The sequence below is a fragment of the Aythya ferina genome, assembly GCF_964211825.1.
Source record: "Aythya ferina genome assembly, chromosome: 1".
NCBI classification, from domain to species: Eukaryota; Metazoa; Chordata; class Aves; order Anseriformes; family Anatidae; genus Aythya; species Aythya ferina.
This window is the reverse complement of record NC_140296.1, coordinates 76854523-76870526: the sequence shown is the minus strand read 5'-3', so window position 1 is coordinate 76870526 and position 16004 is coordinate 76854523. Positions and strand designations below refer to the sequence as shown.

The 16004-nt window shown below is 39.0% G+C and overlaps 1 protein-coding gene across 2 annotated transcripts in view; it reads right to left on the bottom strand.

Annotated features, from left to right (window-relative positions):
• CLCN4 (chloride voltage-gated channel 4) overlaps nt 1-16004 on the bottom strand; it is a 46730-nt gene that overhangs the window by 12685 nt on the left and 18041 nt on the right. For both annotated transcript variants that reach the window (XM_084506662.1, XM_084506663.1), the window contains exons 4-9: nt 14098-14285; nt 8293-8415; nt 6187-6393; nt 6014-6094; nt 4908-5453; nt 1846-2032 (exon numbers count right to left, since the gene is read on the bottom strand). In XM_084506662.1, the coding sequence (XP_084362788.1) occupies nt 1846-2032; nt 4908-5453; nt 6014-6094; nt 6187-6393; nt 8293-8415; nt 14098-14285 (1332 nt within the window). The remainder of the gene's footprint in view (nt 1-1845; nt 2033-4907; nt 5454-6013; nt 6095-6186; nt 6394-8292; nt 8416-14097; nt 14286-16004) is intronic.

The following is a 16004-nucleotide window of genomic DNA, read 5'->3' as shown; positions in this document are numbered from 1 at the left end:
TGTAGTTATATTTTTCAATCCTTTTCCTCATATTACAAGCATACTTACTCCTTCAGTTTACATTAAAGGATAAAAACAATCATATAACTGTAGACAAGTGTGTATATATCACTGAATTATTAGGTAACATTTCTTTGCCTCTGTTCAAAAGGTAAAAGTAATAAATCTGCTACTTTTAGGCCTCAAAATATGGCACCATTTTAGATGCGAGAAATCAGCAAACAGGTCATTAAAAGATGTTTTTAATCTAGCAACATACAGGAAAATTAAATTGTTGATTATTTAACACGATGATCCGGATATAGCTTTCATCTCAGGAATGCCTTAATGACTGAGCCTGAAAAGCTGGGAGCAGATATCACAGTAAGGATCGTTTAATACTTCCTCTACTTGTTACAGGCTTTCCCTAAGCAAGACAGAACACTGGGCTTACGAATGAGTGGTTATCATGCTGCTGTATGTCTCAATGTACTATTAAAACCTCTGCACCTTGATTTGGACCTTTTGAAAGACGGTGTGACTGTTGACTAACCAATCAACAGGAATATCACAGCAAACGTTTTGTGTGTTGTTTCTTTTATGAACATTAAGACCATTTATGGGTAAGAAAAAGTGCTTTCCACTTTCTGGCAGTAAGATTAAACCTAGTTATTGTTACATCACTACATTGCTGTAGGTGTTCATACTCACAGTGGTCATCCAGATTGCCTTTAAAGTCTTTGGAGACAAACCAAATCCTTCAAGGACAAATTCATCCGTTCATTTGCCTGGTTTTAGATGTCTATTGCCAGATGAGACTGAACTTCTGAGTATCTCATTTTTCTGTATTGACTGTGACAAGTATCAACACAGCTCAGGCGTTACTGTCTACATTACAGACAGTAAATTTAGACAGATAAATCCTACCCTTAGCTTCTCCATAACTGATCACACAAATGATCCAAACTTTGTTAACAAGAAATTCTGAAACTGACACTTTTCCAGCTCTTCTCTGAGTGCATCTTTTCACCCAATTACATTAAACATGTTATACCTCCCTACTGTTATTTTATCATCTAATGATTGTATCAATGATGACAACAAAAGGAGGTAAAACATGCACGTACAGAAGGGGAAAGACATGATAAGGCAAAAATGTGTTCAGATGGCATTCTTGCAACATTCCTGTTAGATTTATGCCCAGAAATTTGATACATGAGGAAAGATTCAATGATCTAGCACTAAAAGTTAACAGGTCATTCTTTTTAAATCCAAGGACGCTTAGTGATTAAATGTAATCAAATTTATTTGCCTATGGTCAAAATGAAAACAAAAAGACAACCCAGTTGACCAGTGTGTGTTACACAGCCATAATAAGACACCATATTTTTACCTCTGTGTTGGTTAAGATTTGGCCAGACCTGGGAATCTGTTTCCTGCACTAGAGAGAGAGCACAATCTAAACAAGAAGTAGCTTTACTCCAGCTACTGTGAATTTCATTATACCTAAGGAAAAACAAAACAAAAAAATACCTACTGAAATCAGTAGACTAACTTTAATTCTTTCATTCTTTGTGCATTTTTTCTTGTTGGTTTGGTTTGGTTTGGTTTTTGTTTTTGTCTTTGTTTTGTTTATTGTTGTTTTTTTTTCAGATTAGAAGGAGCAGGCATTGGTGACTGCAAACTGCTTGTGTTGACTACATGGTAGAGACCCTTTGAGGAAGCTGCCCATGCTTTAGCTCATCAAATTCATTACATCCAGAAAGCCAGCACAGAACCTAATACAAATATAAAGCTGTCTTAAGCCAATTTGTAGGTGCCCAAATACCCATGTTACACATGCACAGTGATCAACAGGTACTGTACCCAAGCAAGCTGCCGCTCCCACCATAGCATAAAGTCCTGGTGTGACACAGTCTGCCCCAGGTCTGCACCAGTTCCTGAAGATGATCCAGTCATGATGGTGATATGCCAGCTGCTCTACTCCAATCCCAACCATCCTGCCAGCCATGGCTCCAACAGCCATACTGGGAATGAAGAGGCCTGAAGGGATCTTGAATAAAATATAGACACATGAGTGCATCAACAAAAATGACCAGTAATGAAATTATTGATCAAACCATTAATTGTTTATTATTGGAAACAAAAGAACACTTTTTCCTTATTAAAAGCTAGATCAGAAGGCTGTAGCTTTTTGGCAGCCTACAGTGATGTTCCCCATAGGCTTCTGCAGTGACTGAGTTTGTGCAACTACATGTATATTAACAGCTTTATGTAATTTTAATGCATTTTTATAGCCATTTTGAATCCTTCCTGCTGCATCACACTGAATTTGATAAATAAATGGTATTTCTGAATCATGGTCTGTTTTTAAAGCCAGGATGTTCCTGTTTTTGACTTTATTGCTTCCTCATCAGAAGCTGCTGATGGCTGTGTCATGGGCTTGAGAATAAGCCTGACTGAAAATAACATCTTGAATTCAATGCCTCTCACATGAAGTACTTTACAACTTTTCTGCTACTCCTTCAGGCTAAATCAAACCAGATTTTAAATTAAATGTCAAGCACAGAATAAAATTTTAGAGAAAAGTGGCTGAGTGCTCAGAGGCAGATATTTCTTCATCTCAGTTTGCTATGTATTCTCCTGGAAGCTCTATGAATCATTACCTTCTTGTATGCTACACAGACAAGTCACAAATCATTAAAAAAAAATAAAAATAAAAGAAAAAAAGGAGAAGATGGGAAGGATTAGAAAGAGGTAGAGAAAGAGGTAGAGAAAGGAAAAAGGAAAAAGGAAAAAGGAAAAAGGAAAAAGGAAAAGAGAAAAGGGAAAGGAGAAAGGGAAAATGGAAAAGGAAAAAGGGAAAGGGGAAAAAGGGAAAGGAGAAAGGGAAAAAGGGAAAAAGGGAAAAAGGGAAAAAGGGAAAAAGGGAAAAAGGGAAAAAGGGAAAAAGGGAAAAGGAAGGCAGGTCATTTTGCCCATTTTGCCTCAGCCAAGTGAATTTTTTCTTAGATGTCAAGCTGGAGACAAATTTCCTAGCGGAGAAGACAAACATTGCAAGGACTTGCAAGCATAGACTTTTTGTTATTTTTAGAGAGAAAAGCTATTTATATCTTCTGGATTCTAAAAATACACTTCGGGCTTCCTAGAGAACTAAACTAACAACCTTGGCATGGCCCAAAAGTATTAGTGATGATAACAGCAGAAGCTCCTCCACAATATATTGTTAATTTTGCTGATACAATCAGATCAGGCCTTCAAAATTTGGTGGGTAAACGTATTTTGCCTGTTCTTTTTCAGAATATTTAAAACTGTCAATTGCTTCTAAGGAATTTTAAATACATCAAATGAAGAACTATACATGTATGTCAAATGAAGACCCGAACTCAGACGTTATAGCTAATGAACGAGCATAATAAAAACTGGCTGCCAGCTGCAGCACAAATCACATTCTGCAGTAAAGGGCATCTTGTTTCAAACCCTCCTCCAGGAATATTACACCTGTAACATCCAAGTGCTCTTAAACTCCCACTCATTCTCCCTGCTCAAGAAATCAGCAGAACTCAATCACTCATCCTGATTGACCTGAACACAGAACCACAGAATCACAGAATCACAGAATTTCTAGGTTGGAAGAGACCTCAAGATCATCGAGTCCAACCTCTGACCTAACACTAACAGTCCCCACTAAACCATATCCCTAAGCTCTACATCTAAACATCTTTTAAAGACTTCCAGGGATGGTGACTCCACCACTTCCCTAGGCAGCCTGTTCCAATGCCTAACAACCCTTTCGGTAAAGAAGTTCTTCCTAACATCCAACCTAAAACTCCCCTGGCACAACTTAAGCCCATTCCCACTCGTCCTGTCACCAGGCACGTGGGAGAATAGACCAACCCCCACCTCGCTACAACACAATTTAGTAGTTGTCATCAGGGATGTCCCAAATGGAGAAAACATGATAGAAAATCAAACTTCAAGCAATTTCCTCTTATTTTTCTGATAACTGGCATTCTAAAGGATAGATCTTCAGTTCAAGCTCTGTTTTTAAGAGAAAAAAATGAGATGCCTTAGCTTTGAGTATGGCATACCATATAGTGTATAACTCGGAATAACTTCACATCATCTGCTGCAGTGAGATCCAGAACTAAATTCTCAGATCATGGGAGCTGTAGACAGACAGATATGTGTTTTATATGGGCTCCAGCAATCAGATACATAAAACTCGCCACAGACAGCTTTGTATATATTGAAAGCTTGGATAAATTGTTCTTGGATCTTTCATCACCCATTTATGGGAAGGAGGAGGAGCAGAAGGAAAAAGCTGCAAATCTAGAATAATCAAATCATACATCTATCAGTCCTCCCACTCCCTCGTTCTTCCAGGCTGAAGTGCTTAAAAAGATTCAAAAATAGAAGATTTCAGCTACTTTTATATCCTTGTGACATTGTAAATGTGTAAATCAGTAAACTGAAAGCCATTACTTCCCTAAGCATAGCTACCTTGAGGCACATGAAGACATTAATCCAGCAAGACAAACAACCATGTAAACAGTCTGTGTCTCTGGTAGAGCTGAAAGACAGCTGCAGTGGGAATCACACTGAATTTGCTCATTGGCAGCAGTGGATTTAAATGCCCTTCCAGATAACTTTTTCACTTAATAAAGACAAAGAAAATTAGAAGGTGCAAAATAGCAGGGCTTGTCCCTCTGCTGCCATCTGGGCCTGCAGAGGGAGGTGCTGGCAGGCCAGAGGACCAGCAGACATCACAACAACCTGTGCACAGCTGAGGTCAGGCGCACCCACACCACATCAGATAGACCACAGCTGCTGACCACAACCCATCTGTGCCTTGGGACAGAGACAGCTTCAGTGCTAAATGCAAAGCTGTGGTGCCACGGCAGGCTCTGCACCACTCCCCCATTTACCTTCATGCCAAAAGTGAATATCGTGATGACAATTTTGAACACCAAAGCCAAGGCAAGCTGCCACATGGCAGTGTAGACTCCAGGGCCAGCAGGTCTGTCAGGAATGTCATCCACTGGCCTGGTCATGTTTGGGTCATTGATGTAGTCACAGAGCTGCGAGGACTCCAGGGCACCGCAGTCATTGAAGAGCTCTGAGATCAGCTCACTGGTGCTCCTCCGGGTGTATGGGTTGGGGTAGGCGATGATGGCAGTGATAGCTGTTATTGCAATAACCTCCAGCACTGGGTATTTCCCAAGCCTGGTGGTTTTTCGTCTCCTGCACCAGGCAATGTTGCATCGGATAAAGAGGGTCCCCCAGAGGCCACCAAAAACACCGAGCAGAATGAAGGGGAAGAGCTCAGCCATGTACCAGGGGGTATGGTACTCCACGTAGAAAAGGACCAGTCGGCTGTTTCCAAAAGGATTGATGGACCTCAGTGTGAAGGCAGCCACGAGAGCAGCAAAAAATGACCTCCAGAGGGTTTTCAGAGGAAAGTAATAACTGACCTAAAACCAAGCAGAGACAGTCAACACTTCACTGAGTGTGATGGAGGACATTGGTTTTAATTATTTGCGTGAGCACTGTGCACAGTAGGCTGCCGTAGCATTTAATCTGTGATTGCATCTGACTGTACTGAGAACACCAGTTGTTACTGCAGCCAGAATGTGTTCACAAAGGTATTAGAAAAGGCATTTTGAGATTTTGGTTATGGAGCAGCAACCAGTGAAAAATCAATGGACCTAAATTCAAAGTTGCTGGCTAGAGAGGGTAAGACAGGTGCTCAGCAGCTCATGCCATGCGGCAGCTATCAGAGAGCCATAGAAAACTCAGCACAGTGATACATTTCCAGATTGAATCATTTTATTCATTTTCAGGAAGCCAGTGATCATCTTTTACTCAAATTATGCTAAAACACCTGGCTATTTCTTACTACTAGAAATCAAAGATTATTTTTGCTTTAGAAGAAAAATAAGCATATAAATATTTGAAAAAATGAAGAGGACTCTTAGGAAAAGACATCAAAAGAAAATATATTTACTGAAACAAATGAACTGCCAGGTCTCACCTCTTCCAGACTAAAAAGTACACCTCCAATTGGAGCCCCAAAGGCAACAGAAACTCCTGCGGCTGCCGCGGCTGAAAGCACCTACAAAGCAAATATTTATGTACAAGGCATGAGTCCTTTGAAACACTGAGTATCTGGAAAGGGGAATAAAGGATGGTTTGAGCCAAACTCACCTCTCTCCTCTTTCCTTCATTCTTGCTGTACTTTGAGAAGAGGCTGCTGAAGAAGTTTCCACAGCAACAGGCCACGTGGACTAAGGGCCCTTCTTTCCCAAGGCTGAGGCCTGAAGATACCACCAGAACCAAGGTGACTGTTTTGATTAAAAGTGTCCACTTTCCCAGGTAGCCCCTAATAATGAACCCACTCAAGATGGTTTTTATCTGGAAAGCAGGAAGAACATGTTGAAGAGCTGAAGAAACCTGAACTACTCTGAACTTGCAAATGGAGTTAAAACCTCAGTGGAATTAAAAATTACAGACTACTTGAAAAGAGACAGTGATGGAGAGAAAGAAACCCTAGGTAGGGCAACTTTCCCACAGTGATCTCTGAGCAGGGGTTAAGCAGACCACACTTTTACTGTTATTATGGGTGGTCCCCCATGTCGGTAAGGAGCCTCACAGAGATCAATAGAAATGTGAAACTCTTACATATCTTCTTGGCTTACAGGATCAGAGTTAAACTAGACTGAACTTTAACAAAGCAGAAAAAAAGCAAATAAACAAGCACAGGCTTTTCCCAGTTAAAACAAGGGGGAAAAAAGTTCTAAATATTTGGAATGGCCACGAGATAAAAGCATGCAAGTATTATGAAACAAGAAAGTCCAAGAGATCTTATTTTTACACATTTCCTCTTAATTTTGCATACAAGCAGCTTGGATAGAGTGCAATGCACATGCATTAAACACATGCTGCAGGGGGATTTGGATTTGGAAACTAGCTCTGGAAAGGAACTAGAGTTGAGTGTTACCCTCACATGTGATTTACCACTTGATAACAATGATGGGGGACATGGAGGGTCATGCCCACATTTAGCAGCAAAAGTGGGAACTAGAATAAGGAGTTGTATTGCTATTGAAAGCCAAACCTCTACTTTATTAACTATGGTTTTAAAACAATAATTAAGAAAATGAATTGACTGAGAGTGTTTAAATAATAGTGTTTTTGCTGGACTCATCTTAACAGCAAGTACTATTAAAAGCATTTCTTGCAAACAAATATAGATATCAAGTAAAACTGATCTTGAGTGGCACAAGTGGTTCTGAAAATTGTTTTCTATAAACTAGATTTACAGTTACCCATGAAAAATGTTTAAACATACTTAGAGATATATCAAATATGTAACAAATGATGTAACAAATATGTGACTACTTTGAAACATGGAAATTTTATTAATATTCCAAATTATTTGCAGGTGTTTTTTTTGTTTGTTTGTTATGTTTTATTTTTTCCTGTATTTGGCTATGGAACTTTTGGATGCTTCTCCTAGAGATAAAGAAAAAAGTATGCAAAGATTTCTAAATTTTGGGCTGTTGGTTCTGTTTGCTAGATTCCTAAATAATAATCTCAGTAGTTCTGTAGCACTTCTAACAAAAGATTGTTATGATTTCAAAAAAATTGAGTAGTTAAGCTGCTTTAATTACAGGGTCCACCACTCAATGACTCAATATGGATTTAGGCTCAATATACAAAATATCAAAAACGTAGTAGAGATTTTGGCAGTCATAATGCTGTCATACCAGCATGACATTGTGTGCAAAGACACAATTTGCAGGAGATAGACAGCCAGGCACTTTTCAGACATCCCAAATGATGGGCATCTCACATCTTTAGTTGCTTAGGAAATTTTACATTTGTTGTCCTCCCCTGTTATTTTACTTTGCTTTTGTTTTAAAGCTTCGCCTAAAAATTTATGTCTTGTTACTGGTCCAAGTAATTTCATCCAAAGAAAACACTGTATAATCTCCTCATAAGTGCCTTAGACACAAAAAGTTGGACTCCATAAAATGATGACTGGGAGCTGTCAGTTTTTAATTCAATATACATACTTTTTCATTGGCAGAGCTCAACAAGCCACAGTGGCGTTTGAACATTTTCTGCTATGAAAATTTTTGACAGGTAGGTTAGACAAAGGAATGATTGCACATGAGGTGGAAAGACAATCCTCTTGTTCCTAATGCTACCTGATAGTACAGTTCTAGAATAGAAAAAGGCAGCAAATGATCTTTTTTTTTTTTGTTGTTTGTTTGTTTGTTGGATGTCCATCCATAAACAGAAACTCACCTCTGGGATTCCAGAGCCACAGGCATAGGGAGCAAACACTCTGACCAGGGAGACTGCCAGGAAAGCAAAACATAGAGCCCACATAATGTACAGAAAATAGTTTAGAATGTAAGCACTTGCACCCTAGAAAAATAACAGTAACAAACATTGTTAGACAAATACAGGTTGGTAAATCTCATGCTTCTTCTAGGGATCATGATGGCATGAATCCCAGTCTTTTCATTTAAATGCCAGCTGCTGCTTTGGCTCAAGAAGGACAAATAATATACTCATAAAAAATATTTGCTACCTATGTGAAAAAGTAGCATACTAAGATATAACTAACACAATCTGTTCAGTTGGTTTGCAAGGGACACAAACACCTTAAACAGAGCATTTTTCAAGCACTGAAAAATAAAGCCAACAACAAAAGTTCCAAGACTTCAAACAAAGCTGTCATAAGGGCAAAAGTAATTGGTAATAAAAAAGCACCTACTGAAGCAAACTGCTGAGTTCACCCCATGGCAGGTGACAGGACATGAGACCCTGATACATCTTTTTCTGAGGGCTGGTATTCAAAGGTCAGGTGCTGATCTTTTCAGACTGTATCCCTGTTCATATTAGCAGCCACTTTAGTTAGCCAGTAGAAGGGTGAAAGCATAAATAAATCCTTTCTTTCTGTAACACACTATCTATGATACAGTTGAGAATAATTTGAAAACACAGTATATTAACAGACCCAACTCACACACATCACAATCATTTGCCCATGATATTTTAGAAGTATTCCAGTCATCAATAAAAAACAATCTGCAGGCTAAACATCTTTACTGACAGAATGGAAATGCTAACGATCATTAGCTATGGTTGACTGTGTAGTGGTCCTATAGCAAAAGCATAGTCAGTAGTTATTTTCAAGTGTTCTACCTGCCTCAAAGGTCAAGCAAAAATTGTTGTTAAAGTCTGCCTTAAATTGCCTCTCCTTCTTTGCAAGCATAATTTTGAGAAGAATTTTGAAAACCCCACCTACACAAACAAAAGAGAACAGATTCAGAGGCATTGGACTAATGCAAGGAGCTTAAGCCTTCAAATAATCTCCTCCAGCAACACGACACTACAGAATAAAAAATAAAATGAACCTCAGTGCATGAACTGGTATGAAACCTTCACCTCTAAGTGAACTCTTCCTACCGGATACAAGCCCAGCTGCTGAAGAACATCAAGGCTCTTGCCTTTGCTCTGCAGGACAGCAGCCTGGATATCAACATTATGGCAAATCAAATAGAAAAATAGGCATTAATCAGTTGTACCATGCCTTCTGCTAACAGAGCTGGCCAGACCCAGTTCCTAGTCATAAATAATAATAATAATAATTTAAAAATAAATAATAATAATAATAATAATAATAATAATAATAATAATAATAAACCTCTAGTACTGAGAGGTCTTTGTGTTTGCAAGCCTGAAAGAAATTAACCTTTAACAACATGAAGGCTTGCTAAGCCTCATTTTCCTGGTCTCTATCCAACTGAAAAGCCCTTATTATTGAAAGAAGGGCAATTTGTTAAGTTTCTCTTGTGCTTGCTGATGTTAGCAGCTGGCCTTGCTAATAAAAGCAGAAGATCAGTACAATGTCATCTCCCAGTGCCCTGGAGACTAGGTAGTCACAGATCCCCCACTTACAAGTGATTGACATCTGTCTATAGCAATCATGGATCTTTGTTGCTACAGCTGAAGATAGTCTCGTTTCTTCATGAATGTCTTCTCCTAGTGCTTTCAATTACAAACAGCTATGGCAATATTTACTATTCCTCTAAAGAAAACTCTGAATATGTTGCCCCAGGGCAAAATACTCATCTGTGGATCTGGATTAGCTCCAAAGAAGACCAATGCCATTACAAAAATTTGCCCTACAATGTTGAGGTAAAGCTGCAGTTCTGCTTCTAAATTCACTTCAGTCAAATTAATTTTGTTTCCTTTTGCTTCCTCTTCTTTCACAACTCAGAATTCAAATGAAAACTATGTTAGCTCATTACCACAATCACGTATACACCTAGTCCGCTGTGGCAAGACCTCACAGGAGTCCATATGGCCAGTTCAGTCTTGTCCCTTGGGACAACTCTCATTGTTACATTCTCCAGATATCTGGCATTCTACTGGTCCAGATGCAGCAGTTTCTAATGATTTGTATTAAAACCTTTGGGAAGCTATTTAGTAGTAACTCAGTATAGCAAATAAATGATTTCTCATCCATTATATATCGTTAGTAAGGTCCTGAATCAGTGAAATTCTACACTGGAATCAGAGACCAAAAAAGCTCATCAGTAGAGATGATTCTGTTAAGACCTTTTCCACCAGTGGCTCAGAGGACTCACCCAAGCAGCAATAGAGATGAAGTAAGCCATAGAACTGAGCAAAACTTTATATTTTAGCTTGCAAGTACCTAGCAAGATTTCAGATCTGTTTCTAGTCCTATTTAGGTACAAATGGAACACAACTGAATACAACTCTCGTAAACTCAAAATACTGAGATAAAACACATCCCTTAGGATGCAACCCATTGCTGGCCAATATTTGTTTACTACAGAAGCAAAGAGCTCAGCTCTTACTCAACTGGAGATGTCACAGCTTACAGATTCCCTCCTGTGGACTTTATAGCAATGTATGTCCTGAGGGCTCAAAGACTGACAGATTCAAGGCTGCAAAGTTGGGAAGTGGGTCCAAGATACAGAAAGGTTTCCTTGTCTTGCAAGTCTCAGCTTCGTGACAGCAGATCCAGCAGCCTAGGCATGGTCCTGGGAAACCTGCTGTAGGTGGCCCTGCTTGAGCAAGGGAGTAGGACCAGATTACCCCCAGAGATCCCTTCCAACCAAAATAAGTCTGTGACTCTGCAAAGACCTACGGTTGTGTTATGAGCCATGTCCAGATCCAGTGTCATGAGCCATGGAAAACATATGGTCCTTCCCTCTAACTTGGACAGACACAAGGCATTAGAAACAGTCCTCAGCTCCAACGCAGCTGAGGTTAGGAACAATTTGGATCTGCAGAAGCTCTGAGGCTTTAGATAGTGCCAACAAGCTAGCTGAAGTAGGTGGCATCTGTTGCGATTTACACACACACAGCTCCAGTGAATTTGAAGGTTTTGAAACTCTCTTGCATCACAACACTCTTCATATGCTCTTTGAAAGCAATTCATGACCAGAGGGATGAAGGGTACTGCTGGCCTACAAAACAGTGATTAGGGAAGAAAATACAGTCTGGTGTGTTTCTGACATGCTATTATGTTTTTCATAACAATTTATATCAAGACTCTGCTTTGGGCTCATTTTATAGGAGGACTAGAATGAAAACATTTTTCAAGAGATGACATAGAAAATGTCACAATTTTCAGTGAGAACATATGTACAGGGTTTATCACTGACATAAATCAGCAAAACCACAAGGAAGAACTGGTCAAAATCTTAGCCCTCAAAATGCCAAATTTAGTTGGCTATGATGAGAAAGAGTCACAGTCATGCATGAAAAAGAAGACATGCCTGAACAGAGTACCTTTAGGGAAATTGCTCAGAGAACTTTTTGTCTAAAATGTGCTCCAAATTAGTCTTTCTGTGTAATGCTGTTTTATAGGGCAGCTACCCAAACACAGAGTGCAAAGTCAAGCAATATTATATATTTAGGATATATATATCCCTTGAAACTCAATAATTTTCAGTGTATTTTGATCCCTCCTAGAGTCCTTTACAGCTACAAGATTCATGTAGAACTTGCCCATATCATAAGCCTTTTGCTACAGAGCAGAATTTTTGCTTGCCAAATTCACCTTTCTATGGAGGTATTATTGATCTTTGCCTGGGACTTCTATGTAACAGTGATAGACAGCCATCTTATTCATATTACAGTGTCCATAGCAGTTAGAGAACTATAGATCTTAGAGCCACCTTCCTTTTGAGAAAGAGCCTAAAACTAAGCCAAAAAGATTTTTTATTTTTTATTTTTTATTTTTCCCACAGTGACAGTATACTAAGAGGTCAGAAGACTGATTTGGATATAAAGTGAGCAGCTTTACACTGTCTACCTAGATGATACTTTTCTTCTAGGCCACAGCATGCAATAGTCATGGCTGCTGAGTTTGTGTAGCAGGTGAAAGCAGTAAATTTTCTCAAGGATATGCTCTGTTTAAATATTCCAGCCTTTCAGAGTAACAGCATGTCAAACACATGCACAGGATTTCCAAATCCCATAACAATTGTAACTTTCTCCCCCTTTTTAGCCTTCCCACATTTTTTGTTCGCTTAAATTACAACCTTTTCCCCAGTCCTGCAACTTTATACCAGGGTAATATTTCTTCACTGGTGCAAAGATACAACCATCGGAACCATCTGTTTATGAAGGAAAGTGCAGACTTAGGAAACCTTTGGCACAGGGAAGTTTGACATTGTGGACTGGCAGCTGTACAGAGAGATTTCTGCCTGTGATTAAGTGGTGGGAATGTTCAGGAACAGCAAGCACCCCACTACTTTCACTATGGTTAATTAAAAGTATGGAAACTTGGGCTACACGTATTCACAGACACTCTCATCTAGTATTACTTTAACTATAAACCTAAAGCGGCACTGAAGTGAATGTGAATGACAAACTTGTACAGCAATTAAGGTTTCCTGAAACATTTTCTATAGGGCCAGACAATATCCAAACTGCAGGAAGATCTGAGACAATCTCTCCAAGTCACCCAGTCTTTAATTGCCTGGCTGGAGAAGATTTATGTCACTGAAGTATATATTTTCTTCCCTATTAGTGACTAAACTGAAATATCAAGTATTACAAAAAAGAGACTTCCATTACAGACTTCAGTATTCCATAAGCCAATTATCCTCAATGCTACATCCATCCTACCCCTGTGTCACATTCAATATTGCCCCCTAGACACCTGTAGAAATCAGGGATTCTTTTCAACCTAATAATTCTGAAAAAAAAAAAAAAAAAAAAAAAGAACTGTGAGGTTGTGAAGGAATCAGTATTGTTCAATACACTGAATAGTTTAGGTGGAAATAAAATGTCATAAAAATATCATCTGCCACAAAGTGTACAGAAAGGCTACTTTTGATATCTAAAAAGCAAAACCTTCTTCTTCTTTTTTTTTTTTTTTTCTCTGAAACAGCATTATTTGTATTTAAAATTACTACAATAAAAAAGAAAGGATAGTAAAAAGTTTTTTCAATATAAGTTTCGTATAAATCTGGATCAGCTTCTTCCCCTCCTCTACTCTCCCCCTGCAAATTTTTAAATTTGGCCACTTCCCAGTAAGGCCATTATTTCCCCAGTGTTCAGCACTATCTAAATATTTTGCTATCCAATAAAGAAATTGATTGCAAGGTCACAACAAGCAGTTTTTATGCAGCTTGCAGTACAGTTCACAACATCTGAATACATAAAATCCATCTGCAACCATGAACATTTCCTTTTAAATATATTTGCAGGGATGATCTTTTTTTCTCATATAAAACTGTGTTTAAAAGAAAAGTTTGGATAGCAGCTAAGGTCCCCCGGTGGTTATGTTATGAGTGTTATGAAACACTTTTGTTTTAACACTGATTAAAAAAAAAGAGAGAGAGATCTTGCATTTTTCCAATTTCTATCACACATGACACTGTAACAGTGGGACCTATCCCAAGTTATGCAAATACTGTTTGTGGTAATCAAAAAAAAAGCAAACCACCAACACCAGTTCATGACTCTGAGAGAAACTCTCTGGAGGGAACATCAGCAAGTATGAAAAAGTTCATTAACTGGCCTGCTTTGACCCCAGCCTAATCATGTCTTCCATACCTCAGACTGGTTTACAAGAAGTTCAGACCACTTCTGCCACTGGGGACATTTGTCCCTGTCATCAAATGTAGTTTCATTAGACGTCCAGCAGCACTGCTCGTGGCTGTACCAGAACGCAGAGAGGCAGACACCCTCCTTCAGGTCTGTCATCCAGTCCACGGCTAAATCTATCACTCCAGCTAACGTGCCTGGAAAAAAAAAAAAAAAGAAATGCAGAAAAATAAGCTGTGGCATAAAAAATACCAAGTCATGAGAAAAATATAGCTGCTTATAATGAAAGAAAAAATACATGATGTGGGGCAGCAGCTGCAACATGAATGCACCAAAGAATGGGGAGAAACAGTGAGCTTGCAAAGAACCAGCCACAACAATGTGTTGTCAGACCTTCAGTGTTCTCTCATAAAGCATTTATTTTAAATACTGCCATTTTCATACTGTCCAGGTGCCAAGTAGGGATGGCATAACGAACATTGGGCCCAATCCAGCAGGTGCACAGTCTGACAAAGACCAGCAGGACTGTATGCAAGTACTAGGCAGCAGGGTTGAAACCACCCTGGGTGTATTTCAGGGGCGGGAAGGAAGAGGATATGGTTGTTTTCCTATAGCCTTTCTGGTCCCAAGACAGCAACCTTTTAAAGGGATGATTTCAGTACAAAAACAGTACGGATGCCAAATTCTGCCTTGTGAACTTAATGGAATCAGACTCTCAATGCGAACATTCATTACCAATCCAAACGCACAGAATAAAATTACACTTCAAATCCTCCCTTTACAGAAGTAACCTTTACCAAGCAAGCTTTGTCTTGGTAACTACACAGAGCTACGGCGACATCCAGTGGCTAGAGGATGCAAAAGTGTAAACTTCATGTGGCAAGACCCCTGTGGAAATCTTGGTTTTCCAGAGTATTTTGTCACAGATGATGATGACCTGCCCCAGCACTGGCACTGTCAAAGCAGATGTGTCCCCACAGCCACTAACGCAGTACCAGCAGGATAGCAGAGGCCAGAAGAAGCCAGAACACAGAAATGGCAGGCTTACATGTGAACCGTATATGCCTACTTTGGGAAAGCATTAAACCACCAAACGACAGCAAATTCATGTAATGTTTTCCAAACTGCTCTCAGGTACAATGGAAAGAATGAGTTTGTTTCACAGGAGTTCAACAACATTTTTGTTAGTCACCATTAGTACAATTTCAAGGAAACCAGTAACGAATTTGAACAGAATTCATTGGTTCATTTCAGTTGGATTAAAATACGGGAAAATATTTTGGAAAATGAAATGGTTTGGTTTATGTCTCCAAAACTTTTAGTCTTGTGACTCTTGCTGAGAATGCAATCGAATGAAGTGGGGAAAAAGGGTTGGGGCTTGCTCCTCTTTCCCCTAGTAGCTAGGGCACACATGTCTTCAACAGCAAGTTCATTGGACCTGGAAATAAAGGTTTCTGCTTTTCATTTCTGTGAAAGAACAAAAATAAAAATAAAAAAATCAAATAGCTGAGGCATACACAACATGTTTTTTATTCACAGAACAGAAAAGAAAAAAAGATCAAGTGTTCACAGAACCTTATACGTGAATATGTCTTCTCACTTCCTTAAGAAGGATAATTGTCACCACATTGACAAGCAATGACTGTAACAGTAATGCAGAATTTTTGTTGTACAGGAATAGTCTAAAGAAATATACTCTGATATTAGATAAGACCACAGAAAAAAAAGGCTACAGCAGGGAGTATTGATGCCTGTATCAGCGATTTTCTTTCATGCAGAGCTTGGCTTTCTCTTGCTTAGCCTTTCCATTTTCCCAAATTTATATGGAAACAATGAATGGTGTTTTTTAGATGATGGGAAATCATTGTGCTGCTAGTAACATCAGCATGTGTAACTCAGTGAGTTTTACAGTAAAC